Consider the following 25,882-nt stretch of genomic DNA (forward strand, 5'->3'; position numbering starts at 1 on the left):
CTTTTTTTTGGGAGGGTGTTGAAAAAATGTTGCGGAGATGAGGTTGCACATTTGCGGAGGCGTGCGGGTCACCAACTCGCCATTTCATTTCGCGATTACTTCGGGATCGTGCGGCTCACAGGAAGAAAGAGGAGAGCCGTATGCTACGCCGGAGCCGCCGTTGGAGCATCGAAAGCACGGCGCCAAGCGGTTCGCTTATTTTTACACTTGTTACGGCACACTCAAGGACGTTCAAATTCACGCGAGACAAACGAGACGCATGAGGCAAGCGACACAAGACGACGGAGACACACGAGGCTCGACGCATCGGACATTCGAGACCCACGCGGGACATTTGGGGGCGCGACGCATATGAGAGATGAGATACATGAGAGGAACGAGACATGGAGATAAATGAGACGTGACATATGAGACACGACAGACACGAGACATTTGAGACAAGAGAGAGGAGACATGCATGAAATGAGACAAGCGCCAACCGAGACCGTCGACTGGACCCTTTTGGACAAGAGACAGCAGACAACCGCTTGTTAACCGAGACAAGCGAGAGAGGAAGTTGAAGCAATGAGCACCAGCGTCCCCGCGGGCGCAAACGCCATTCAGCCCCTTTGCGTCCGATCTGAACAAGCGAGGCGTGTGGATGGCGTGCCCGGGTTAGCATGCGAAGCGCGTCGCCCGTCATGTAAGATATGTACACACATGAGCCGCAGTCTTGGAGAGCCACTCGCCCGGTCGTCCTACGTGAGGCGGGACGTGACTCGGAATGAATAAGCCCTCGACTACCCGTCAAATCGCGACAGCGCCGGCTCTCCTCGGATTGAATCGCAGTCGCCAAATCGGAAACAACCACAGCTGACCAGGACTCACTATCGACATTTGAACGGTCCCCAAGCGACCGGTCGGGAGAATGGGACCGCGGGCCGAGCGCTACTTGAGGTCCCAGGCCGAGGTGCGCCGGGGACAAGTTGACACGACGCCGATGGCGGGAGGCCGGCAAGCGTCCCACTCGTCACTCGCGCACATCTGCGGAATGCGGATGCCGCCATCCTTTAAGGCATAGGAGTCAAAGTCAGGTCCTGGAGGGCCGCTGCCCAAGTCTCCCTGTTGCAACACACCCGATTCAAATGATCAGATCATCAGCAAGCTCTGCGCAAGCCTGACATTGAACCTGTTCATTTGAATCAGGTGTGTTGCAACAGGGGAAGACTTGGGAAACATGCACAGGAGTTTGACACCTATGCTTTAAGGGGTGACGGATAAATACAACAAAATAATATGATGTGACCCGCATGAAAACGGTGGTATATTTGAAACATAATAACACGACTCACGACGTCCCATCTGGCCGCAACACTCTCTGGTCGTTATGGTGACGTTTAAACGAGCCTTCAAAATAAGATACACCGCAAATTCCAAGTGCTTGAAAATCACGACTCACCATCGCCGCATATTCTGCAGAGTGGGCTTCGTGCGTGGGAATCTCCCGTTGAGATAAATCCGGATTTTAAGTAGGAGTCCTGACACTGTCTATTAAATGTAGCTTTGTTTTTTCTTGAAAGTCGTAGGCTTCTCTTCTGTCTCCTGGCTAGGCTTTTTCCCCTTCCCCCAAAAACCTTTCCAAAGACGTTTTTTTTTCTTTAACTCATTTTGCTAGCTCCCGAGTTTCATTTTAGCGGTAACCGATCACGTGACCGAGAAGCGCTCCTTGACCTGCGTCAAGAGTAACACACTGTAAGACGGATGTGACAGAGAACCCGCTAACTTTTCAAAATAAAATATCTTTCAGATTTCGAAAGAAATTAAACGGAAGTAATGTAAGTCCTTCATTCTTTTGCGCGGCCCGGTACCAAACGCCCCACGGCCCAGACGTCGGGGACCCGTGGTCTTCATCGTCAACGGGTTTTGATCGGCCGCTCCGTCAAACGTGTGGGCTGGTCATTTGGGGTAAAATGGAGGAGAATAACGATGACGCGGGCCCAGCGGGTATCGCTCGTGCGTACCAGATGGCCATCGAGATCAACGGAGAGCCCATGAGAAAAACATGAAGGCATCAGAGACGAGAGACAAAAGGTGACATGTGACACGAGTGACTGATGACACATCCCGTTTGTGACGTGACACGTAAGAGGCACGAGCAATGCGATGTGACACGTACGGACGAGAGGCACGACACACGAGACGTTTGGCATGAGACGCGAGCTGAGACGTGGGAGAGCGGCGGCACCTGGGGAGACCTGCGCCCAGTGACCCCCCCGGGGAGGTAAGATGAGGTGAAATAGGAAGTGGGCCGATGGCGTCGCAGGTGGGCGGCATCAAGACAACTTGTGAGAAGCGCGCGCGCGGGAGATGCGCGGCCGCGGGCTTCGACGTCCTCTTTTCATCCCTCTTTGACAAAGCGCGCAGGATTCGGAAGCAGCGGGCAGAGATGATGATGATGATAATGATGAAGATGACAACGGGTCAGCTTAGATATTTTTTTAGGCTGAAATTGTAATTTAAGTCGGAACAACTTTAAACGATCAACTACGGCAACGTGAGTGAGCACGACAAAGCAAGCTGGTTGTTTTCTATGTTCTGTATTTGGAAAGTCCAGTCCATTTCACTGGAATACATCATGTTTAAAAAAAAAAAAAGTTTCTCAAGATGGTGATTGGAGTGGTTTGTAGGAGGAAGAGGAAGTCACTTGCCTCCACATTGTCCCGCTCACAAGACAACCGAGCGGTCGCTAACTGCGTTGAGCTGCACCGAGGCTGCGAGGAGTTTGTTGCCGTGGCGACTGCCTCCTAACAGAAATCTGATATCCACAAGATCGACGCTCAGCTCCTTTTGGGCCCAGATATTTGCCGGTCTTCAACAAGTCTTGATTAGACTAGGGGGGGGGGGCTGTTTTCATGGGTCTTTCTATCTTCACTTTTGTCTTCATTCGGACATCTTCCTGTTGGCTCGGAATCAGAGAAAGAGAAAAAAAACGGACTTGGTCCTTTGAGAATTTTTTTTTGCCTTCAAGACGTCTTGAGTTGTCCCCCCACTCCTTCGTGTGCTTTGCCGACTCCTTCACTAAGTGAAAAGATTTATTGGCTTGAAATCAGTGCCCTTGACTTGATGCTTGAACAATGTTACATTTCTGTGCCTTCAAAAAGTCCTAAGCTGCATTTTTTTGCCTTCAGTTCTTTGGGGTACCGTCTTGTCCTCATTCACAGAATGACTTTGGTTTTTCAAGTACATTGCTTTTGCCTTGTGAGCCTGTTGCATTTCAATTTTTGATGGCAAATGAATGGAACAGTCAACAATGGCTTCGTCAGGTCCCTGCTAATAGAATACTTTCATCACTTACTAAGTCAGCAAGACCTAAGACCAAGGTGGCAAGCCCGGTCCCAAGAAGAAGCTGACCCATTTTGAAGTAAAAACATCCTAAAAGTGAAAGAAACACAAAGGAAGCCGGCACGTATTTTCTAAATGTTATACTTTATTTGGTAAGTCAATGCACAGTCCTTGCAGTGGTATGCATTCAAATGGAGTTTGGAGCACAGAGGTGCAAACCAAAACCGCAGCGAGCGATCGTCGCCGTCTTCGCAGCAGCAAAACGTACACAAAGCAAAGCAGCCAAGAAAGCAAAGATGGCCGCCGCCGCCGGACAAAGTCACGACACACAGTGCTGCTAAACAGACTTTTCGAATGAATACAGACGACACGAGATCACCATGCGTTGAGCCTCGTTACCCGAAAGGATAGAGCAGATCCCCCCCGCCCCCACCCCGGGGACGGGCAGGGTCGCTATCGTTGAATGCTCGTGCTCATTTACATATTCAAAATACATTCTGAGAGAAGATCCGAGTGGTATTCTCGATATTTCATAGTTTGGCGGACATTTACCATCTCAAGCTCGGACGAAGCAGTTTCAGTGGTTCGCTTCGCATGGCTCTCGTTGCCATCAAAAGGGTCAACACAAGAGATGTTGACTGGCGCGCGGCCACGACAGTCTTCCACGCTTGGAATTTTCTCACGACGTGACCCCGATTTGAGTCGTTTTGGTTTACATCTTGACCGCCGCATGCGTAGCAGAGAGCGCCCTCGGTCAAATGAGTGACATTTGGCAAAATATGCTTGCAATTGTTTTGTCATGTTTTTTGGTGCTATGCTGGCTTTCAAGCGAACTGTGGATGGCATTCCTCGGGGCAATTTTTGCACTGCTTTCAAAATATACATGTATTTTGAGATGCTCAAAGATTAGAGATCATATATGAATAAACAAAAAAAATATTTTGAACAAACAGGACCAACAAAGTTGTAATATTAGAGGTAAAAGTACCTCGAGTTTTTTTCCGCGTCCGAATTTCCAGATTCAGGAATAACGTTGTCCTACTGAGAGAAAGAGCAGAAAGTAAAAAACAACAACAACAACAACAACAAATGAATAAACAAATAAAGACATGTGGGGAATAAAAACGCTGACTGTCTTTCTTGCCGGCTGGGACGCATGACATGTCACTTGTTGGTGGCGCGCTTGGATCCAGTTTGTCTTTAAGAGAATACATCTTCATAAAAGTGTTTCCGTTCTTTTCAATGAGGCCTTCATGCTAAGGAAAAATAAATAAAGGAAACAGCATTTCGATTTTGTTATTAATGGTGCATTCGTGAAAGGGGGGCGGGGGCTGCGTTTAGATTTAGTTTTGAGGATGCGTTCGTGTCGGTCGGGCCAGTTGTGACCGGTGTGCTCCCACGTCAACCAAGTTCCGACAACCCGTCACGCTTTCATTGCGTTCCAGAGTCGTTTGCGTGAATAGTCCCGGCCGCTTGCATGCAAACATCCAAAACAAACCCAGCCACCCAAAAACAAACAAAGAACGTTAGCCTGTTGCGCTGCGGCACAATAACACGAAGTACACGCGACTGACGAGTGGATCTTCTCGTCCGTCGGGGGTCGTGCACGGTTAAGCGCCTGTGCAAGAGAAACTCAAGCGGCCCCAAAGCACAAACGTGGCAGCAAAGAAAAAACAAACACAGATGGAGAGATGGCAGACTTGCTCCAGCTTGTCCTTTTCTCGTACAAAAATTGGCACAGTTTTGTGGGACCGGTGCTGCTGCATCCTCGGCGGAGGCCTACGAGCAAAAAACCCTGCGAGGAGACGCAAATGGAGATGTTACACTCTTGTTTACTTTCAGAAAAAGGCTCTCCTCCGACATGTATCCATGGCGACGCGCTTGTTTTGTTCGCGCGACGGCAGCCAAGGAGAAACTCTCCATCGATATCGCCCAAAGAGGAGAAACGATTTCACAGTGCATTTTTTGGGGAGTCACAGCTTCGAACGCCGTTGAAGAAACGAGTCAAAGGAAAAAAAATAAAAGAAATAAAGCAAGAATTTGGTTTTACAAAAACCTATGATTAAAAAAAAAGTTGCATTCATTTATTTGTCGGTTTTTGTGTCAACAGAAGTCATGACATTCGGAGAATAAAAGCGCTTTAGGCGGAAAACTCGAGACCGCGTGCGTGCATATGAGTGTGCATGTAAATGCGCTTTTTGCGGGTGCACGAGACGTACTCGTCCGAGTCTTTCTTGCTCTCCTCGATGTAGGCGATGGACTCCGAGCGCAGTCGGTTGGTGACCTCGTACGTGCGCAGGGTGACTCCAAAGATGTCCTCGTGGTAGCGGTTCTCGTCCTGCCAACATCGCCGTCAACATTTGAGACTCGTTGTGCTTTTCCTTGGCTTGTTTTCAACTGCGGTTGCTAGCAAATCAATTTCAATGCTGGAAATTCTTTGAAACATCCTCCTCATGATCGGCCCAATGTTGCACAATTGCCATATTCGAGTGGAACGGGGAACCTGCTATGTCATCAATTTAAAGCGATCACTTTTTCTGATTTTTAAAATTTAATTTAATTTTTTTTCTTTTAGAAATGGATAAATACCGATAGCAGATATCGGTATCGGGCAGATCGCAGCCTTATTTTCCAAGTCTCGGGTTCTCATGAAGGCTGCCGGTCGTCGCCAGCGATACATAAGGCGCCCTCTTGTGGCCGTTCTCCGATCAGGAAGTAAACGACACGCAAAGCTGAGAATTGCATCCGTCGGCATCCTCTCACGGGCCCTTTAAGACGCAATGTCTGCAAAGCCATTTCTGTTTTTAAGGTTTATTTTCATGCTTCTAGATTTGCTCCCAAAAATTCGACGCTTATCATCCAACTCGATTTGGGTGCCACGACGACTTTCTGCAGGAGGCATCTCTCTCTATTCTAAAGCGTCTCAGCAGATGACCCCCTCCTCACCCTCAGCTTGCTGATGAAGAAGCCGGCGTCCTCCAAGCTCATGTTGCCATGCTGCTTGACGATCTGCTGCACAGTTTTCAGGACGTCGCCCGCCATGGTGACGTCTCCGCACACGTATATGTGGCCGCCCTCTTCGCGCAAGCACCGGTACACTCGTTCGGACAGGTGCTCGCGGAGGATGTCCTGCACGTATTTCTGGAGAAAAACAAAGAGCGGGAAGGACACCGCGAAATTGACAAGTAAGAATCGCAAAACAAAATACAGTATGTTACTTTTAATCTGATGGTGAGAAACAATTTAGATATAAAATAGGTGAGCACCAAACAAACGAGAGAAACTAGCAGTCCCGGCAGCGGTTGCAGAGAAGAGTCTCATCTCAAGGAGGCGCTATTGCTTCCGGTTTGAGAGTGAAGGTATTGGTCTCAAGAAGATGGTCATTACTGAATGCGCTTTACTTTGGAGTCAGCCAATCCTCCATGAAGTGTCTCCAGTGGGTCCAAAATGCTGCTGCTCACCTCTTGATTGGTACGCATAAGAGAGAGCACACAACTCCAACTGTGGTATCCCTTCACTGGCTCCCCATACATTTTAGAGGTCTTTTGAAGATCCTATTATTTGTTTTTTATTTGCCCTACAAACCGTATCAGGTCTACAGACCAGACACGATGAGAGGTACCGAGAACGAAGCAGAAGCTCGGAGGGGCTCGAGTACGCTCGCTGGCCATCTTTAAAACTCCTTTTATTCTTTGGCTTCTGACCCGGCACGAGTCTTGATTTTTAGTTTGACAGTTTTTCGTGCCTTCCGCTGTCTTTGTGATTCATTTCGTTTCGTTGTATGAATGATTTTTGCTCCATGTACCTTTGGTTTTCCGGGTTCTCTGGAGTAGGCGGTGTAGAGCTCCTTGAAGACCTCCTTGTTCCTGGCCTGGACGGTCTCCTCCTTGTAGATGTGGTCCATCTCGGACTGACGACATCCAAACACCAGGATCATGGGCCACGCTTCCACGCCTGAAAACGGAGACGCACAAAAGCAACGGTTGGGGGCGCACTCGTCGCATCCTCCCCAGCAACTGGAGAGAGGAGCTCATTTGACTTTCACGTTTATTTGTGCCGATTGGTCGGTGAGACTCCGGAGTTTGGCGATGGTTCCATTGCTTTTGATTGTTTCCTCTGACCTTTGTGTTGAAGGTCAAACATCCTCTGCTGCCAGAAGCTCCTGAAGGGGGCGATGCCCGTCCCGGGGCCCACCAGGATGCAAGGTGCTTGGTGGTCTTTGGGAAGCCTGAATAAGGGCGCGCTAAACAAACAAACAAACAAACCAACGTGGAACAAATGCGAAGCTGGCGCCAATTTGTTGCGTTCCCTTCGGTTTTACCTTCGAACGAAACAGGGCACCACTTCACCCTTTTCGATCCTGTTGAGCCATGACGAGCAAACGCCGTGGTGGATCGGGCCTTCTCCGTCTGGAAGGGATCATGAACAAGGGTGAACTTGGACCCCATCTGCTATTTTATGCTTTATTGCCATTCCACATTGCAGTCGATACAAAATAAAAAGAATTACACGTGCATTTGATCAAATCACCTCATTTTCGCGTCCTTATAGCTTAATGCTAACACATAAAGCAAAATGTCATTGACGGGCTAGCATAGCTAGCATCGATGTCAGACTATAAGACGAAGCAACGAGTATTTGAACACCAAACTCACGGAGAGTCAGTTGTTGAAGGCTTTTGGAGGATGGTTTCATTTAATTTCATTTTGTTTAGAGGTGCAACAATTAATCGATTAATCGAATCGATTAGGAAATGGATCCGGCACCATTTTGATAACACTCCATGAAAGTAGATGGACGATCTTTGAGTTTCATCGCAATATGACTTTTGCAAGCATCTGCACCCACTTTGGAAAACATTCAACATTTTTTCGGATGAATGTGATGCACCAAACCAGGAACTGAATCATAATGCGGTTGTTGATGCATCGTCTATGTGAAATAATGTCCTGTTTCAAAAGATTTTTTTTTCATGTGATTCATGAAAAAAAATTGACAGATGAATCGATTATTCGAATAATCATTAGTTGCAGCCCTAAGTAAACTCTTATGAATTTTTTTTTTTTTTCTTCCCGGGGCTGGGAGGGATGTGTGGACTCAGCGGGCCCCGGCGAGCAGGCCCTTGTTTGATTTTGACGAGCAGGCCGGGCGTTTTCCGTCACATTTGCTTTGTTTCGATTTTGCCTCCAGAGTAAATGCGGTTTGGCTCTCATTTATGACCAATTATATTTCCTTCACACACACTCCGGCTCTTTTGGAAGGCACAATGGTGGAATGTTGACACGGCTTAAGCTACTCTTATTGTGATGAGGATTATGACTATTATTATATTTATTATTATGACTGCAGCTTTGAGTGACAACGAGAGCAACGGAGCTCTTTATTGCTGCACTCATGTACTACTGTATGTAGTCCTCTGCCGTCTTAGGCAAAACAATTGAAAACCATTATTTTTACTCGAGTGCGTTTCGGATTCTGACATACACGACGAGTCAAAAGAACGATGCACGTCGCAGTGGGAATAATCACGAAGCCGCTCAGGAGATTCTGTCACGGGAGTGCGGCACGCTAATGGGGCGGACGGGCTTTGCACCTTTGGCCCGGTAGGAGACGACGGCGACGGTGAGGTGGATCTCGCCCGGGTGCAGGTCGGGCGAGGAGCTGATGGAGTAGTAGCGTTGCTGCAGCAGAGGCAGCTGAGTGAGCAGCAGCGTGGATGGCATCTGCACCGACGGGAACTCGTCCAGGACCTCCACCAGGGTGGGCGTGTTGAACCACTTCCACTCCTCGTACTCCTGCAGACCCTGAAAAAGACAGAGCAGAGAAAATACAGCACATGCTCGAGCCCTCCAACACGCACGCGCACACACACACACACGCACACGCACACACACACACACACACACACACACACACACACACACACACACACACACACACACACACACACACACACGACTTGATCTTGCCATGACACCCATTCAGGAATATTCCCACCAAAAAGCCAGGTTTTTATTCATTTTATCTTCTTAAGCAATAACATAGGGCGGCACGGTGGGCGACTGATTAGCGCATTAGCCTCACAGTGCCGAGGTGCAGGATTCGATTACAGCTGCGGCCTCCCTGCGTGGAGTTTGCATGTTCTACCCGCGCCTGCGTGGCTTTTCTCTGGGTATTCCGGTTGTCTCCCACATTCCAAAAACATTCGTGGCAGGCGAATGGAACAGTCGAAATTGTCCTTGGGATCAGTGAAGGATCTACACTGCAGTTTCTGGAGAATACCAGAGTGTAACGTCATAGTAGATGCTATAAACTACAGTGTCACACATCCAAACGCGGTGGTTTCGACATAACTGCCCACTTGGAATCGGAAGGAGCGTTTGTGTGTTCCACACGTGTGTTTTTGGCCTGCTCGACTTCTGGGACAAGCGTGAAAACTCCTCTCTCTCAAAGTGCCGCGATAAGAGGAACGCTTCTAGCCATCTGTGCATTGAATTGTTCCACAAATGTTAAATTGAACCAGAGATTTTCAAGCAATCGGGTTGGGTTTTTGCTATGAAGTGAAATTCTGTGCCAAAGAGGATCCATTTGGTAGAGGAGTGACATAACGGAAATGGATCCGATTGGATTTACCAGGCTTAACGGTTTCTCTGCGGGGACCATGTTTGACGAGCGATATTTCGGGGCAGGCTCGGTTCCTCGGATTTAAAGCAATAAGATGCGCAACTGTTGTGTTTTTCCGGCTGAATCCAAGCAGGTTTCCTCTCTTAGCCGTGCAAACACGTGGAGAGCGCACAGTGCGGCGGCGTCTGCCAACTGTTTGTATGTGTCATCGACATTTGGAAGGGGAGTATTTTAGGCAGCCAAAAGTTGGCTGCCACGACAAAACATTTGACACCCTACTCATTACACAAGAGGTGAACAGCCGGTCGACTCGAAAGAGACAGCCGCCATTCTCAAGTTTCGACGATTGGCCCTCCAAATGAGAGAAAAGATGTAGATTGCCGCATTGGCATTTCTCGCTAGCCGCTACACTGTGAGAAAAGATGCAGATTGCTACAATAGCTTTTGTCAGGAGCTGCGACATTGAGAAAAGATGTGCAGGTAGATTGCTACGATAGCTTTTCTCGCGAACTGCTACGCTGTGAATAAAGTTGCATATCACTCGCCGCCACACTGAGAGCAAAGATGTCATGTTATTCATATGTTCTCTTTAGGGCTAGCTGCTATCCTGTAAGCTAGCGTTTAGCGCTGGCCGCTAGAAATGATTAAGATGTGGACGGCATTTTTTGTTTTTGAATTTTGCGAAGCAACAAATAAAAAGGGTCAATTTCTCTTTTATAAAGCCTTGACTGCAAGCGCCTTCAACGAGGAGGCAAATCTGTGCCACGCGCACAAAGGATGTGAAAAGACAGCTTCAGTTCACATGTAGTTCATACAAAAATAAAAATGGAATGCCACGCCGGGCTTTTGTTTGCTCGACTCGATTCGGATGGCTTCCTTTCCGCGTCTTTATACGTCAACGACGACGGCGCGGATACGTGAGTCACCGCTTGGCCTCAGCCAGATTTGTTTTTTTTTCTCTCCTGCACTGCCAACTGTGGGAGGCACCGGCGGGACGGGAAAGTGAGCGGATGCTTTCAGTGGGACGTGAGTTCACTGACACTGCGTTTATTTCCATCAGGCTCAAGCGTGGCAGCAATGAAAGTGATGTTTCATGTTGGGCATCTGACTATTTACTACTTTGATTATTATTTGTATCTAATCTCATGCAAAAAAAAAAAAAAAGACATCACAGTGGCTATTTTTTTTTTTTTGGGAGGCGGAATGGGGGCAAGAGAGACTAGACTGCCTTGCTTGCCCACACACGATGACTTCACCAAGTTAGCTTTGTCCTTGTCGCCAGAACACTGTACGTGCTTTATATTTTGCTAGCAATTTCACTTATGGCCCTAAAGTGGGCCTTTTAAAACAAAGTGGCTGACTTGATTTTTTTTGGGGGGGGGGGCAAGTCACACTTGACTGCCTTGCTTGCCCACACACACAACAACTTTGCCAACATGGCTTTATCCTTGTTGCCAGTACACAGTACATACTTTATATTTTCTCGTAATTGGACTTCTGGCCCAAAAAAAGGCCTTTCAGACCAAAATGGCTGACTTGAGGCATATATTCACGACTTTTAGTGGGTCTACTCGCGACACGTCGTCTACCACATTTCACAGGTCAAACTGGCATCAGGGGGTGAACTATCATTAGCAGTGGTGTTGAGCCAAAATGGCCGCTCCAAACCGACATAGCAAAGTTCCCATGTCTTTTCAGGCATAGCTTCTTGAGACTTTTTTGTGGGTTTATTTATGACAGACATGCCTACCAAATTTCATGTTAAATTAAACTGGCTTTGGGGGACTGAGTTATTTTAATCAATTCTGGACGGTGGTACAGAGCCAAAATGTCTTCATCCGGGTAAAATCGACTTGTCGTTTCTTTTGGGAAGGTTATTTTTATTTATTTTTTGTGTGAATCTACTCATGACAGACATATCTACCAAATTTAATGTGGCTAAGTGAACCGGGCCTATGGGGCAGAATTTTCCTAACAGCGCACTGCACTGAGCCAGTTTCTGGGAGACACCACAACACATAGATTTAGGGATGAACAGGTTTGTTGATTGTGCGGGAGGGGAAAAAAATCTTCCCAAGTAATTTCAAGGTGGGGGAAAAAAAAAGAATTCCCTACCAAAAAAAATAAAATAACCCACACAGCAAACGATTGAATGATTTCGCCATAGCTTGCCTAACTTTAGGAACTTACCTTACTGAGCACCTCCAGTCTCTTCTTGTGTTTGTCGTTGGTGGCCAGGGCGGCAAACTGCTGCAGAAGGACGGGACTGGGTGGCGTGGTGATGTCAAGGAAGTACTGGAAGGCCTGGAAGATGGTGCAGGGTGGGATGCGGCTGGCGTTGGTCCAGTTACTGATGACGCCTGCCCGGGTCAGCAAAGATAGAGCTTAAGGATGCATGAAGCCTGAAGTCAGGAGCTAACGTTCGCAACTTTTCAACATGACGTTGCGCGTCCATCTCGTGGGGAGTTCCATCCTTGGTCTGATACTTTTCAATATTTACATCAATAATATAGCGCTTGCAATATAGAGCCAAGATGGCTGCTTCAAACCAAAATGTTGACTTCCTGGATATTTTCAGGCATGATTTTTTTTTCTTTTTTTCCCCCCAGATCTACTCGTGATGCACGTCTCCCAAATTTCATGTTGACAAGGGAGATTGGAATCAGGGGATGAGTTGGAAAAAAAAAGAAAATATTTTGGAGGGCGGGACAGAGTCAAAATGGCCACTTCAAACCAAAATGGTATACTCCTTGCATCAGGCTCAGATATGATCATCACTTCCTCATGGGGCATTTTAATATTCAATTGTGGCGTCCTGGAAAAGCACTAGCAAAGGACTTTTTAAGACTTAGTGACTCAACATGCGACTTGATTTTTGACTGTTTGTGTGCTTTCTACTGTCTTTGTTATGCATTTATTGTTTGTTGTTGTGTGAATTATTTTTGCTCCATGCACAGCACTTTGTCTTGTTTTGAAGTGCTCTAAAAATCCAGTCGAGTTAAGTTTTCAGGCATGGCTTCTTCAGACATTTTTGTGGGTCTACTTGTGATGAACATGTGTCACAAAATTTCCCGTTGATAAGGGATACAGAGCGAGAGGGCTGGATTTGGTCAAATATAGAGGCCATTTGTGAAAAGAAAGACCCATCAAAAACTGTTCCGTGGGTTAAAGTGGAGATGAAGTTGTGGGTGCATTAATATGCTGCAAGGATGTTTTTACCCTGACGGTCCAATTATTTCTTTTCCACAAGAAAAATGAGAAAGTGCCAAAAGGTCAGGAATATAAATAATAAATACATAATGATAATGAACAATGGCGGGAGAAAGCACCATGTGCGGGATGATTAATTAAGTGCAGAATGTCTGGAAAATCTTGGCGCCAGCGCTCCAAATCATCACGTAGTCATTGTGTACCCGCATACACAATCGACACCCGAATGCAAAACCCGCAAAAAACACACACCCATTACACGCACAAAATCATGTGCACATGCGCACGGACAAATACACACACACACGTATATACACCTAGCGCGGTGTTCCTCTCCTCCAGGAACTCGACTTTAACGATCTGATTGACATCGGGCGCGTCCTCCAGTTTGTGGATGAGAGCGGTCACCAGTTCCTCGTGGTTACCGGCGAAGACACCCAAATGGTCGCCGGGGTGGTAGCTCAGCTTGTCGTGCTTGTTGGTGTCCAACCGTACGAATATGGTGGAGCGACTGCAAAAAGAAAGCAACAATCTACTAATCCACTAATGGCTGGATTAAAAAAAACAAAACATACTGTAATAATATACAAGAAATGTGAATTTAGGATGTGGTACCACATTGCACGGTTACACGGCAGGCAGCACTGACCTCCACTGGATGCAAAAGTGGCATCATTAAAACGCAGACCATTACCACCCGTGACCGGTGTTGCTATGTTGTTTGTATGCGTTGCTGCTCCTCGTGTGGGAAATAGCAGTTGTTTGAAGGTTTGCGATTACCCTAACAGCCACGCTGACTTTGGTTAGGCCGTCAATTTGGCATCATGCGTTAGCATTAAGCTAGCAGACTTTCATTCGGATATGATTTCAAGCAGCAATGCATCGTCATTTCCCCATTTATCAAACGAGTCCAACGTGTAAACGCAAGAACAATGTGTAAAATTCATGCAAGCCATAAAGCTACACACTCACTTGGATTTGGGACTTTGTAGGTTTTGCGATTCCAGCATTTTGGCTCCGTAAACTGTCTTCTTGTGGATGGTGGACAGTGCTGGGGGGGGGGGGGGGAAAAAGCATTATTTTGCATTACACCAAATGATTGTCATTTATTCATTCATTCATCTTCCGAACCGCTTGATCCTCACTAGGGTCGCGGGGGGTGCTGGAGCCTATCCCAGCTGTCTCCGGGCAGTAGGCGGGGGACACCCTGAATCGGTTGCCATCCAATCGCAGGGCACACAGAGACGAACAACCATCCACGCTCACACTCACACCTAGGGACAATTTAGAGTGTTCAATCAGCCTGCCACGCATGTTTTTGGAATGTGGGAGGAAACCGGAGTACCCGGAGAAAACCCACGCAGGCCCGGGGAGAACATGCAAACTCCACACAGGGAGGCCGGAGCTGGAATCGAACCCGGTACCTCTGCACTGTGAAGCCGACGTGCTAACCACTGGACTACCGGGCCGCTTGATTGTCATTTAATCAATGGTAAAAAAATAAATAACATTTAAAAAAAAGAAAGATTATGCCTTCAGTTAATGCACGTTCATTTCGAATGGACACAATCATTGAATGAAATGCCAACAAGCAGTAAACGAGAATGAAGAGAGTGAAAGTAGCGCCATCGCGTGGACGACCAAATCGAGCGTAATGCAACATCAACAGCATTTGTCGTTTTCGTAGCAAGGCGACACGTTACCGCTGACAGAAAACGGTGTGAAATGTTGCTGCATGCTTTGAATGGGATAACATTTGTGCGGTCCCGCGGACAAATATAAATGCAGCGTGACACCACTTCAAGAGCGACGCATGCTTGGCATTTCAGTCGCCAGGCGGCCAACAGGACGCGCGAGACGCTGCTGCATGCCTGGAACGGCGGAAAGCAGTGGAAGAGATGGAACACGGCCTTTTGGTTTTACCGTCGGTGAGAGCCGGTGCCTCGGCGGCATAAGTCAGGCGGAACTTGCTCTTCTTCCAGCTGCGGTGGTTGCTGATGAGCGAGTCATTTGCTTTCTCGATGTTGACGTCGTCGCCCACGCAGAAAACGTCGCAGGCGGCCTTGAGGTGGGGAAACGAAGGCAAAACGGTTCAAAAGCAGGTGGAGCACAGTGGCTCGCAGCCCTGCCCACAATGGACGGCTTTTATTTTTCAGGGGCCTCGTTTTGTCATGGCCAAGCCTCAAAATAATCAGCAAACGTTGCTGGAGTCGTAACAATTTTGGTGTGCTTCTCATAGGAGCACCAGAGGTTGTTGTTTAGTACACTTAGCCCCCCGGCGCCCCCCCTACCCACCGACCTCAAAGACGCAACTTGTCTTGGATGCTGCCAATTTAAAGATATTGTATTTTGGGACCAAGTCTGATCCTCAAGAATCTTCCTTCGAGGAATGGCTCCGAATGTCCAATCCAGTCAGACCTACCGGAATAAAAATTGTGCTCTTCATTGTCAAAAATGTTGATCTCTCCAAACTACAGCCAATTCAGAGAAATGGCTGCCCATTTAAATAATTATAGCACACGGAAACATTTGATAGTTTGTTGGCCAGTGTCATTGAATGCAATTTGTCCCCAAAATGTCGGCTTCACACCAAAATGTGCACTTTCCAGGAGCAGCCGTTTTCCAGCCGAATGCTCAACAATTCTCATCACACTATTCTCATTACATCTGTCACTAACGCCAGTTGGTTTCAGGCCCCGGAAGACGTTGCCATACGTCGCGTTACGACAGACACGGCCACCGAACTCTGCATTGATCGGTCAAACTGCTGTGGGGGCCGACGGTTTCTAACATCCAAGCGCCTTTTGGGTCGGTGGGGTCGGGGCCCGACGGCCGTTTCCAAAAGGCCACGCGCGCTTGTTGAGCTGGATGCGTTGCAGTGCGAAAGCCACCTTGAAAACCTTCTTGGCCCAAGTTCTGAAGGACTCCTCCTGGCCGCACAGCTCGTCGCCCTCCCCCATGCGGAGGATGCGCTCCCCCCCGAGCTCCTCAAACAGCGTGTCCACGGCGTGGGCAAATGCGCAGAAGTGTGGGTAGGCCCTGGATCCCAGGCCGAACACAGAGAACCTGCGAGAGAAACACATGTGTGCGCGCGTGCGCAAACACACACACCCACCCACACACACAGACACACACACACACACAGACACACACACACACACACAGTGGGGTAGCGTTAGGCCAATGTAAAAGGCCCTCCATCCCCAAAGCAGAACAGGCCTGAAAATCCTGCCGACAACGTTTGCAATACTTGAGCGGTTTGCGTTCTTTCTTGGCAGGCGCGGCGTGCGGGTCTTTGCTGTGGTTTCCGTTGCGCGGCTTTTCCACCGCCGTAACCGTCGGGGGCCCGTCGGGCGCGGCACGGAAGCTGCGTTTCACAAGTAGACGTTGCGGTCGGATGCAGGCTCTCGCTCGCTCGTCACAATCGCGGCCCAATGATTGGTCGCTGCGTAGTTTGACCGGCCACCCGCAAATCAAGCACCCGATGAATCAAAGATGAATTTGCCTTCACCAAAGACGTTATTCTGTTTGCCATTCGTCCAGTCGTCGTCCTTTGCTGATTCCCAACATCCATCTGATCTTTGCATCCCTTCACCCTTTTTTGTCAATCAAAGCATAATTTCTTGCTTTTCAAACATCTGTCCATCCATCCATTAGTCTGTTGAACCATCCATCCACCATCCATCTATGCACCCCGGACGTGAAAATCGGAAGGAAATTGGTTGGCAGCAGTTGTCAATCCTCATCCAACCTTCCCTTTGTCCCTTCATCCACTCATTCACCCATCCTTCCACCCTTTTTTTGAAAGCAGGCTGTGCCAAGCCCCCCCCCCCCAAAAAAAAGCAATGAAGAAATTATAAAAAGTCAGATTGTTGGGAATTGTGGAGTCTTTCCGTACCCACTATATTGGGATTTGGTTCTAGTGGACGTGGAAAATTCCTTTGCAGTGATTGGGGAGTAGCGACTTCCAAATTGATGCCAATTATAAATGCATTGAAAATATATTCCCCTCCCCCCAAAAAAAGAAAACTGGATAAATGGGGATAAATGACCAATTCACATTTTCCATGAAAACAAGGAATACTGTACTGCTATCCCACCCCCAAAATTTAAATACTGGAGGGGGGGGGGGAAGACGAGTATATGGGGGCCCTCCGTATTAAACGGGTAGGGACTGAGTTGGCCAACAAATCATCATAACTGCATTGAGAAGGAGGTCTTTCTTTTTTTTTTTAACCCCCGCCCAAAAAAATCTCAACGCATATCACCAATAATCATTTGCCATGAAAAACAGGGGTTGTTCATCCCCACGGAAAATTTGAAAAGAAAAAAAAAATTGCAATTTGTTCAAACTACGAGCATGCGGGAGTCCACTTTAAATGCTCATTTTCGCTGTTGCCGGTCCCTTACACTGTGAATAGCAGAGGCCCACAAATACATCGGCAAGGTCCACTGCATGTAGGGGGAGGAGTGAGGAAGGAATTCCTAATGCAAAGTTTGGCAGTCTGCAAAAGCTTTAAGAAAGAAATAAATAAAGCTTGAAAGGAGGAGGAGGAAGAAGATTACGGCTGGTAAAGTTTTGGCGTACCTGACGTTGGCCAGCGGACCGGTGCTTTCAAAATCAAGTTTGGCTTCGGGCTCGTCGCTGGATGACTTCCTGGTGTCCGAGTAGGACGACACGCTGTTGAAGCGAATTTTGTAGGTCCTAGGAAAACAGACACACACACACACCAAAAAAAAAAAAAAAAAAAAAGTAAATGAATAAGAATAATACACTTTGCTCCATCCACCTCGTTTGATGTTGTCAAAAGATGACCAAAAATAAAGATAAAAATCATGGCGGTGCCGCCGACCCACTTTCGGTCTTCCGTGTTGGACGTCGGGTGTCGCATCTCCATCAAGGCGGCTCCGAATTTCTACGAGCACATATGAGAGAGTCAAATGATATTCAGCAGCTGGCAGAAATTTGGAAACAAGTTGTGTGTGTGTGTGTGTAGGGGGGGGGCAGGGTGTGGGGGTATACATCTGACAAAAACAGGTTGTGTTCCAAATATGTCTTGCAGGCCACTGTTATGGCTTCCAATTGAGGTTTTGCGCCACAGTTAGGCTTCGAAAGATGGGTTGGTCTCTTGAAGTTGGGTTTCAAGCCAGCATAAAAATGTCAAAGTCCCGTTTGAAGCCGGGTTCACGCTTTCAAATTAGGGTTCCTAAACTTGGTGAGGCACTCAAGCCGGGGTTTCTAACCTGGTTAGGTTTCCAACCAGTGTTAGGTTTTCAAAATAAGGTTTCAAGCTATGGTTAGGAGTTCAAATTGGCATGGTCGATACCACTTTTTTCAGATGGATACCAGTACCATTATTGACTGTCAGTACTCACCGATACTAATTACCGATAACTCTTTTGATATATTGAACTTAATTGAACACAGGAAGAAAAACCCCCCGCAAAGACTGAAGCAAACGACGATTCGCAGATTTTGTTTGCCTTAAGTATCGATGGCTGGTATCGGCGGACTCCATCAGTTGTAAAATACAGGCGGTATTGGTATCGCTATTGATAGCTGGTATCGGTAATCGCCCATCCCTAGTTTCAAACGACGGGTAGGGTTTTCAAATAAGGATTTTAAGCCAGGGGTGGCTAGGGTGCCAAATTGTGGTTTGGAGGCACGGTAAACGTTTCCAACAAGCGTGAGTCTTTCAAAGTAGACCAATGATCCGAAATGTACATTTTTGTCGAAATGCCGATGTAGCAACCTGGGGGCTTGGGTTCACGGTGAATAGGTCAAGAGTGAAAGGTCAATGAGGAAGCTGACCTCCCCGTTCTCAGGCGGGTCGCCGTTGCCGAAGGTGCTGGTCACCACCAGGACCAGCGTCTCATGCTCCAGGTCCACCACGTCATAGTCGTCCATGGACATCACCTGCACACGGACGGGGACAGAAAAAAAAAACGGGTAACTAATCCCATAAATGCCCTTAACTAGAGTCCACATTTTTTCGCCAATCTTTTGTTCACGTCAAGGGTTTTAGTCCACACCGCACTGAAACCCGCCGCTTGAGGAGGCAACGAGCATGATCCCAAAGCCCCCTCGAGCGTTTTGCGGTCCACACATCCGCCTTCCTCTTTGTTATTCGTCGAGGAAAAGAAACCCGGAGGCAAAGCACACAACGCGCAATTGAGTTGTGGGGAAGGGTGACGCAAGGCGCGGGCAAGAGCATACCTTTGCATCGAAAGCGTGTTTGAAGATTTCGCACAGCGTCTTGGCGTAGTCCTGAGACTTGCCCGTCTCGGTGGCAAACAGGATGGTGGCCTTGACCCGCTTGGCCATGGCCGCGCCCATCAGCTTGGCCGAGAACTTCACCGCCCTGGCGACACAAAGGCGAATCCGTTTCGACCGGACGTTTTCGGAACACCGTTTTAACAGACCTTTTTCGAAGGAGCTCCCCATACCGCCGAAGCATTTGGACACTTCTTTTCTGACCCTCATAATTTTGTGTTCTGCCACAAGACAAGCATTGGTCCAAGCAAATTGTCTTAAGCGTTAAGTGTCCCAAACGAAGTTCACGACTTGCAACGTGTCTTGCAAAGATGCCGATTCCATTTCACAATCGGAATGAGAACAGCGTCGTCGTACCGCGGAGTGCAACAAAATGGAACGGGCACAACTTGGGGAAAACACGACACCAGACCGAGCTCCTGTAAGGGGAGCATGGTATGGATTGAAAACAAGAAACTCCACAAACAGATCTACTTTATAACAGACCAGCACATGTGGAGGTGGAGTGGGGGAATCCAGCTGCGGAGCCATCAGAGCGCCACCACATCCCACTGTGCGGGTGCACCGTAATAGAGCATGGGAGAGGGCTTGGCGAGGGAAGCCAGCCAAGGTGTTGATAATTCGGGTTGGGTCATGAATTTGCGAGATCATACGCGTGCGTACGCATCAGTCTGTGGCCTTTGTCCCAGCGGCGTGCCAACAGATGGTCTCGTTGCCATGGAGACGACCCTCCCAAGCAGAAGTGCGGGCCACGGGAGAATGAAGAGATAAGGAGGCTCTCGCGCTTCTGGCGGTATCAAAATTCAAGAGAAGGAATCCAAAATGGCATATTTCGGCAATATCGTTTTCGGGAACAGGACGACAACATTTCAGTCAGCCTCGAGTCTTTCAATGGAGCAACTGGATTTTTCTCCTGCTCCCTAACATGTGCTTTTTATATCAAAGCTGACGCAAATGTTTTGGTGTGTCTTCAAGCTTCCACTTTTGCTTCTTCTACAAATGTGACTTAAGCTGTCTTTAGTGTCAGTACCACTGGAGGCAGCCTCATGATGTTGCAATACATGGGGGGGGGGGGGGGGGGGTCGGAGGCAGGGGGAAATCACACACACGATTTCACAGTAGTGCAAATGATCTTTTGTGATGCTTTCAAGCTGACTCAAGATCATTTCTGCAATTTTCTCCTGAGGGTTTTCTGTGTTTTCTTTCAACTTTGACTTGGCACGGAATGTTTTGCATATGAAAATGCCAACACTGAAGTCATTCAAAGAAACAGGCATGTGTTCAGACGCCCTTCTCTTTCCCACTGCACTTGTTGGCAGTGATCAAAAGACATTTTCCTGTCACAAAGCCAAACAATTGGCCTCTTGAATTTCAACACAGACATGCTGCAGCCCATTTCGGCAGCGCAGTTGCTTGGCACGAGGGCCAAACGCAATCAAACGCACACTTTGGGATTTGCAGTTGACAAACGATTCTAAACGACGAGTGTCTTTGTTGCGTTTGATAAAATTCCATTTGTAACGCTAAAAGATTCATTTTAATTTAATCATTTGCGTGTGGGTGTGTACGTCGTACGGCTGGGATAAGCTCCAGCACGTCCCGCGACCCTTGCGAGGATAAAGCGGATCAGAAAACGGATGGATGGATGGATGATGAGGGCAGCATGGTGGGCGAATGGCTAGCACGTCCGCCTCACAGTGCGGAGCTGCGAGGTGCGATTCCGGCTTCCCAATGATCTCCATGTAATGTTAGAAATACGATGTCGAAAAAAAAGCAAAAAGGCGGCCGACTCAGCCACTGAAAGACGGCGTGCGTACACGAGGTTCGTGCGTCAACGCTAATCAGCCATCTTGCCAACTTCTCCAGGCGATTTTCTGGAACCACTTGCATGCACAAGCGCACCCCGAAACAAAAGTGAGATGAGCATGCCCTTCCTCTCTTCCTTCACACCCCCCCCGCAGGGACTGACTGAATACACCTCGCAGTGGAGTACACAAACGTGATTGTTGTGGCACAACGCGATGGCGTCCGACGTTAATCTCATTTCCTGCCGAATGGCACGTTGAGACAAAAGTTTAACGAGAGAACCAGAACGTGCCATTTCTGGCAGATTCTGAAGAGCCGAAATCTGATGGAATTGTTGAAAAGCCAAACGGTTTGTCATTACACCTAGCCGCTATTCTATTATAGATAATATTCACTCACAGATTTGTGAATATCTTAGATAACTACAGTCGAGTCTAACTTCAGTAATGCCGTTGGACAAGGGAAATGTTTCAAATTCTTTGTCATTTGGGATTTGGACCGTGAAAATGCACTCCTTTCGGTTCAGCTCTGTGTTTGCATTTTGCTCTTTGGAATGGGGGCAGTGACAGACGGACCAATACTCACTTGGCCAGTTTCTTGAAGCCGATGGCTCTCTTCTTGGTGGGCGTCCCGTTGACTCCTTTCCACACGTGACTGTGCCACGGGTCCACCTGAGGCAGACGGGAGAGGTGGCGGCACATCTTAGAGGAAGGCTTGCACTACGGATTTTTCACAACACCACAGGAATGCGCTTGGCTTGAGGGCCAAATGAGTTTTAAGCATGGGTTGGAGTTTCAATGAGCATTTAAAAGACTTGGCGTGGGTTTTAAGTCATAATTGAGGGATCCATCGAGACCCTCCTGGACAAGATTTTAAAAGTTTTCCCATTCTTTTCAACAGACTAAGCAGAATCTGGTGTTGCTCATAAATGATTTTTATTCTTCCTCACTGATGGAACTTTTACGGTAAGTTTGAATACTTGTTCCTTGTACGTCTATGAATGTGTGGTGTAACTCAAGGTTCAATTTTAGGTCCTTTATTGTTCAATTCATATATGCTTTCTCTGGGTTAATTTCCATTGTCACGCTGATGATTACGTAGCTCTACATCTCTGTCTCCGGATGATAAGAGTCCACTGGATGCTCTTTTGAACTGCATTTTCGATATTAAAACTTTGTGAAGGGTTTTAAGCAAGGTCGGTGTTTGAAGGAAGCTGTTTTTGAGTTGGTCTTTTGAAAGTGGGGTTGGAAGGAACTCACCTGGTACTCAAAGGAGGGCGTGAGGCGGTAGTTGAGCATCTCCTGGTGGAAGACGGGCGTGATGCTGCCCGACATGGGCGGCACGATCCACACCCAGTCGCCCGGGCAGCCGCCTCGCACGCGGTACTCGTTCTCCATGTGCTTCATGAATGACTCGGTGGCCGAGTGGTGGTCCACGATGGTCACTTTGCACACCTGAGCGGGAACAAAGGCCTGAAAAAAATGCACAGCCGCCTCCGCTCTTGTCTGGCGACTGCTCGCATCTGGCCTACCACGCACACTATCTTTTACATGCAAAGGCCTGCAAAACTACCTGATTTATTTTCCCGTGCAGAGCGAAAATCTGTGAATGACTGATGGCCACGCAGATTTCATTCAGGGGAAAACAAAGATTTTGCACCCCCAAAACATTCTTGAAATTATGGGCATATCCTGCCGCCAAAAAAGCAATTTGCACAAAAAAGGTGGGTGTCGCCCCACCAAATATACTTAAAAATGTTACGTAATGCTGAAAAAAGATGTGCATAGATCAGGGGTGCCCAAATCCAGGCCTCCAGAGCCCACATCCAGCCATGATCAGCTCATCAGCAAGCTCTGAGAAGCCTGATAACGATCCTGATTGTTTGAATCAAGTGTGTTTCAGCAGAGAGACATCTAAAAGAGGCTGGACAAGGGCTCTTGAGGACTGGACCTAGGCGCCCCTAGCATAGGTGAATCCGCAGGGGTCCCACTTGGCGGTTGCTGCACGCCACAAAAAGGGCTGACGGCAACACACCTGCGCCTGGGTCCTGGATGCATCTAAAACGTTTTTAGATGAGTTAAATTCATAAAGGGCTTCAACTGATTTGGGGAGACTTTCCAAAGCATTCCGTAGCCAGAAATGGGCGATGTTGAGGCACATTCTTGGGAGGACATCAAGTCAACGCAAGCTTTCACGCCCTCCTGAAAAATTTCTGGCTTTTAAACAACAGTCTCGCAGCTGCACCGGGATTGGACATTGAAAAAATCTGCTCCAGGGGAACGTCAGAGTAGGGCCCGCATGCTGGCAATGACTCATCAGATCAAGGCTGTTTTCCAAAGCAAATGAAGGAGAAGAGCAACCCAATCGCGGCAAAGCATATTTAGATGTTGAATTGTTTGGAACAGCCATGAGAAAACAGCCCACAAAGGCCAAGACACAAATGCAAAGTGTGGCAAACGTCCACGATACGTTGGTGTCAAGCATCGGGTATAAAAGCTCCATTGAGCCCCTCATCAATACGTCCTTCCTCGTCCCCACTTTGCCGAGGACACAGCAGTCAAGACCCTTCCATCAAGGGTTCAGATTTCTCAGTCCTAACTAGTTTCCATAACTGACAGTGAGAATAAGGAGGAGGCACCTGAAAACTGTAGAGTACGGCGATGTTAATCTCCACCAGAGCTTGGTCTTTCCACAAGGAGGAAGTCTTCCTGGTGTCTAAGGACATCTTTTTGGCGACATCCTGTGGGCGGATACAATCCGAGTGATGACTGCTTTGGTTTTCATCGTTCAGAATTCCAAAAGCCCACCTCCAGGATGTTGTAGCGGGAGCTGTCGCAGAAGTCCCTGACGCCGATCTCGGTGCCCATGTACCAGCCGCTGAAGGGGCAGCCGGTGAACTCCAGGCCTCCGACCTCCAGCAGCATGTTGGAGACTGCGGGTAGGCCGTACCACTTTAAGTCCAGTTCCTTGAACCACTCGTACCTGGATACAGAAGCAGCATCATGAGTACAGGCAAAACCAGTATTTAACCGAGATGGGAACGAACCGACTCCGGATTTAGTGGTAGAATAATAGTTGTGTCCTCTGACGGTGTTGTGCGCAAGACCAATCTATCAGAGACCAAGACTTGCCCGAGCCCAGAACTCACCGACACCAAGACGAGACCAAGACCGTTGCGAGTCGAGGATGAGTCAAGACCAAGAGACTTCGAAGTGCTCTTCCAGCAAGAGTCGCTCCTTGCTTGGGCGCTGGTGTAAACGCACGTCTCGCCAACATTTGACTATATATGACCGTCCAAGCCATAACTGATCAGGGTTGGAACCCGCCCCGCCCTCCAGGATGTCACTGGCTTGGGAGTTGAGCGCTCTGACCGCCGAGGTCCTCTTCGAAGGCTCAGAGGAGGGGGGATCTTTCTAATGTGGACTCATGCAGCACAACGGCCTTTGGCGACCATCACAGTCACGTTTGAAGGCGAAATAAAAACTTTGTTTCCAAACGTTTTATAATCATTTTTCCCCCAAAAAAAAAAGGCTTCCATTTAACGCACAATTGGCTTTAACTGACGACCCCTCACGCCCCATTAGTGCGGTAAAAATCAGTTGCCCGCCTGGCAAACGGGAGGCCGCAGCCAAAACAAGCATTAGTGCAAACAAGCCACTTTTTGGCCTAACTGAAAGCCCTCTTCATGCTCCACTGGGAGATGGACGTCCACCAGCCAAACTGCTATCTCAATTATAATTGGCTGTGGTTGGACAATTTGAGATGACTCAAAAGAATGCAGGCAAAAATGTAGCGACTCACTTGGGGTGTGTGATGGGCACCTCCAGGACCAGGTCTTCCGGTATTTCAAAGAGTTCGGGGTCGTTGCCGTTGGCCTGCAGGAGGAGGGGCAACACGTCGAAGCGACCCTTGGGCGCCTTCCAGCCCAGTTGCGTGCAAATCTGACCAGCAGGGGATGGGGGGGAACAAAAACAGCACATCAATCCCCGCTTGCCAGCCACCAAGGTTATTATTATTCACGAAAATGAACTAAGCAACTCAAATTTCATTTAGAAAGTGACTTAGGGTGGTAATCTTGCACTCGACGAAACAACCCAACTAATATTATAGCTAATAGTCGAAAAAGCGCACGCACCTCTGTGAATTCCACGTTTGCGGGGTCTCCCAGGATGCTCCCGTCGGGCTGCTTGTAACCGGCGTAGCGGATGAGCTGACTGTTCCACACGCGGAAGTCGCGTTTGCCGTCTGTCCTTTGTGGGAAGATGGTAATCGCCGATCTGCAACGTAAAAAAAAAAAAAAAAAAATGGAGACGATTTATACGTGTTGCTGCGCCATGTGTGTTCAAGTAGCAGTTGATTGAAGGTTTACATTTGCCATGCGACGCTAATTTCTGTTTTCCTGCCTAGGTGGGTTTGCATTGGAAGCTAGCAGTAAGCTAGCAGATTTTGTGTTTTATACAGGTTGGTTGAATCTCCTTACAGACATTAGCCGAGGCGCTCATCCTCACAAGGTTCATGGAGCCGATCCCAACTGCCTTCGGGCAACCGGCCAATTGCGGTTAACGGAATATTTTAGAGTTACCCTTTGAAGTTAGGACGGCCCAAGATAAGATAGCAGACTTATCTGATGTGGTTGACAAGTGTGAT

At 48.0% G+C, this 25,882-nt stretch overlaps 1 protein-coding gene across 7 annotated transcripts in view; it reads right to left on the reverse strand.

Moving 5' to 3' along the window:
• Positions 1–3,446: 3,446 nt before the first annotated feature.
• nos1 (nitric oxide synthase 1 (neuronal)) overlaps positions 3,447–25,882 on the reverse strand; it is a 44,183-nt gene continuing 21,747 nt past the window's right edge. For 5 of the 7 annotated variants that reach the window (XM_086110477.1, XM_086110474.1, XM_086110473.1 and 2 more), the window contains 23 exons: positions 25,371–25,512; positions 25,037–25,176; positions 24,043–24,217; positions 23,874–23,975; positions 22,495–22,689; positions 21,821–21,906; positions 19,373–19,517; positions 18,968–19,072; positions 18,013–18,071; positions 17,744–17,860; positions 16,406–16,522; positions 16,047–16,221; positions 15,079–15,217; positions 14,128–14,206; positions 13,473–13,666; positions 12,136–12,305; positions 8,915–9,125; positions 7,643–7,730; positions 7,443–7,564; positions 7,127–7,275; positions 6,268–6,462; positions 5,541–5,659; positions 3,447–5,116 (listed from right to left, as the gene is read on the reverse strand). In XM_086110477.1, coding sequence (XP_085966603.1) covers positions 5,101–5,116; positions 5,541–5,659; positions 6,268–6,462; positions 7,127–7,275; positions 7,443–7,564; positions 7,643–7,730; positions 8,915–9,125; positions 12,136–12,305; positions 13,473–13,666; positions 14,128–14,206; positions 15,079–15,217; positions 16,047–16,221; positions 16,406–16,522; positions 17,744–17,860; positions 18,013–18,071; positions 18,968–19,072; positions 19,373–19,517; positions 21,821–21,906; positions 22,495–22,689; positions 23,874–23,975; positions 24,043–24,217; positions 25,037–25,176; positions 25,371–25,512 — 3,040 coding nt within the window. In that variant the 3' untranslated portion in view covers positions 3,447–5,100. The remainder of the gene's footprint in view (positions 5,117–5,540; positions 5,660–6,267; positions 6,463–7,126; positions 7,276–7,442; positions 7,565–7,642; positions 7,731–8,914; positions 9,126–12,135; positions 12,306–13,472; positions 13,667–14,127; positions 14,207–15,078; positions 15,218–16,046; positions 16,222–16,405; positions 16,523–17,743; positions 17,861–18,012; positions 18,072–18,967; positions 19,073–19,372; positions 19,518–21,820; positions 21,907–22,494; positions 22,690–23,873; positions 23,976–24,042; positions 24,218–25,036; positions 25,177–25,370; positions 25,513–25,882) is intronic. The other 2 variants (XM_086110476.1, XM_086110475.1) reach the window with 1 other exon arrangement.

The sequence above is a fragment of the Hippocampus guttulatus genome, chromosome 5 (genome assembly GCF_054856545.1).
Source record: "Hippocampus guttulatus isolate MCC_2025c chromosome 5, RoL_Hgut_1.0, whole genome shotgun sequence".
NCBI lineage: Eukaryota > Metazoa > Chordata > Actinopteri > Syngnathiformes > Syngnathidae > Hippocampus > Hippocampus guttulatus.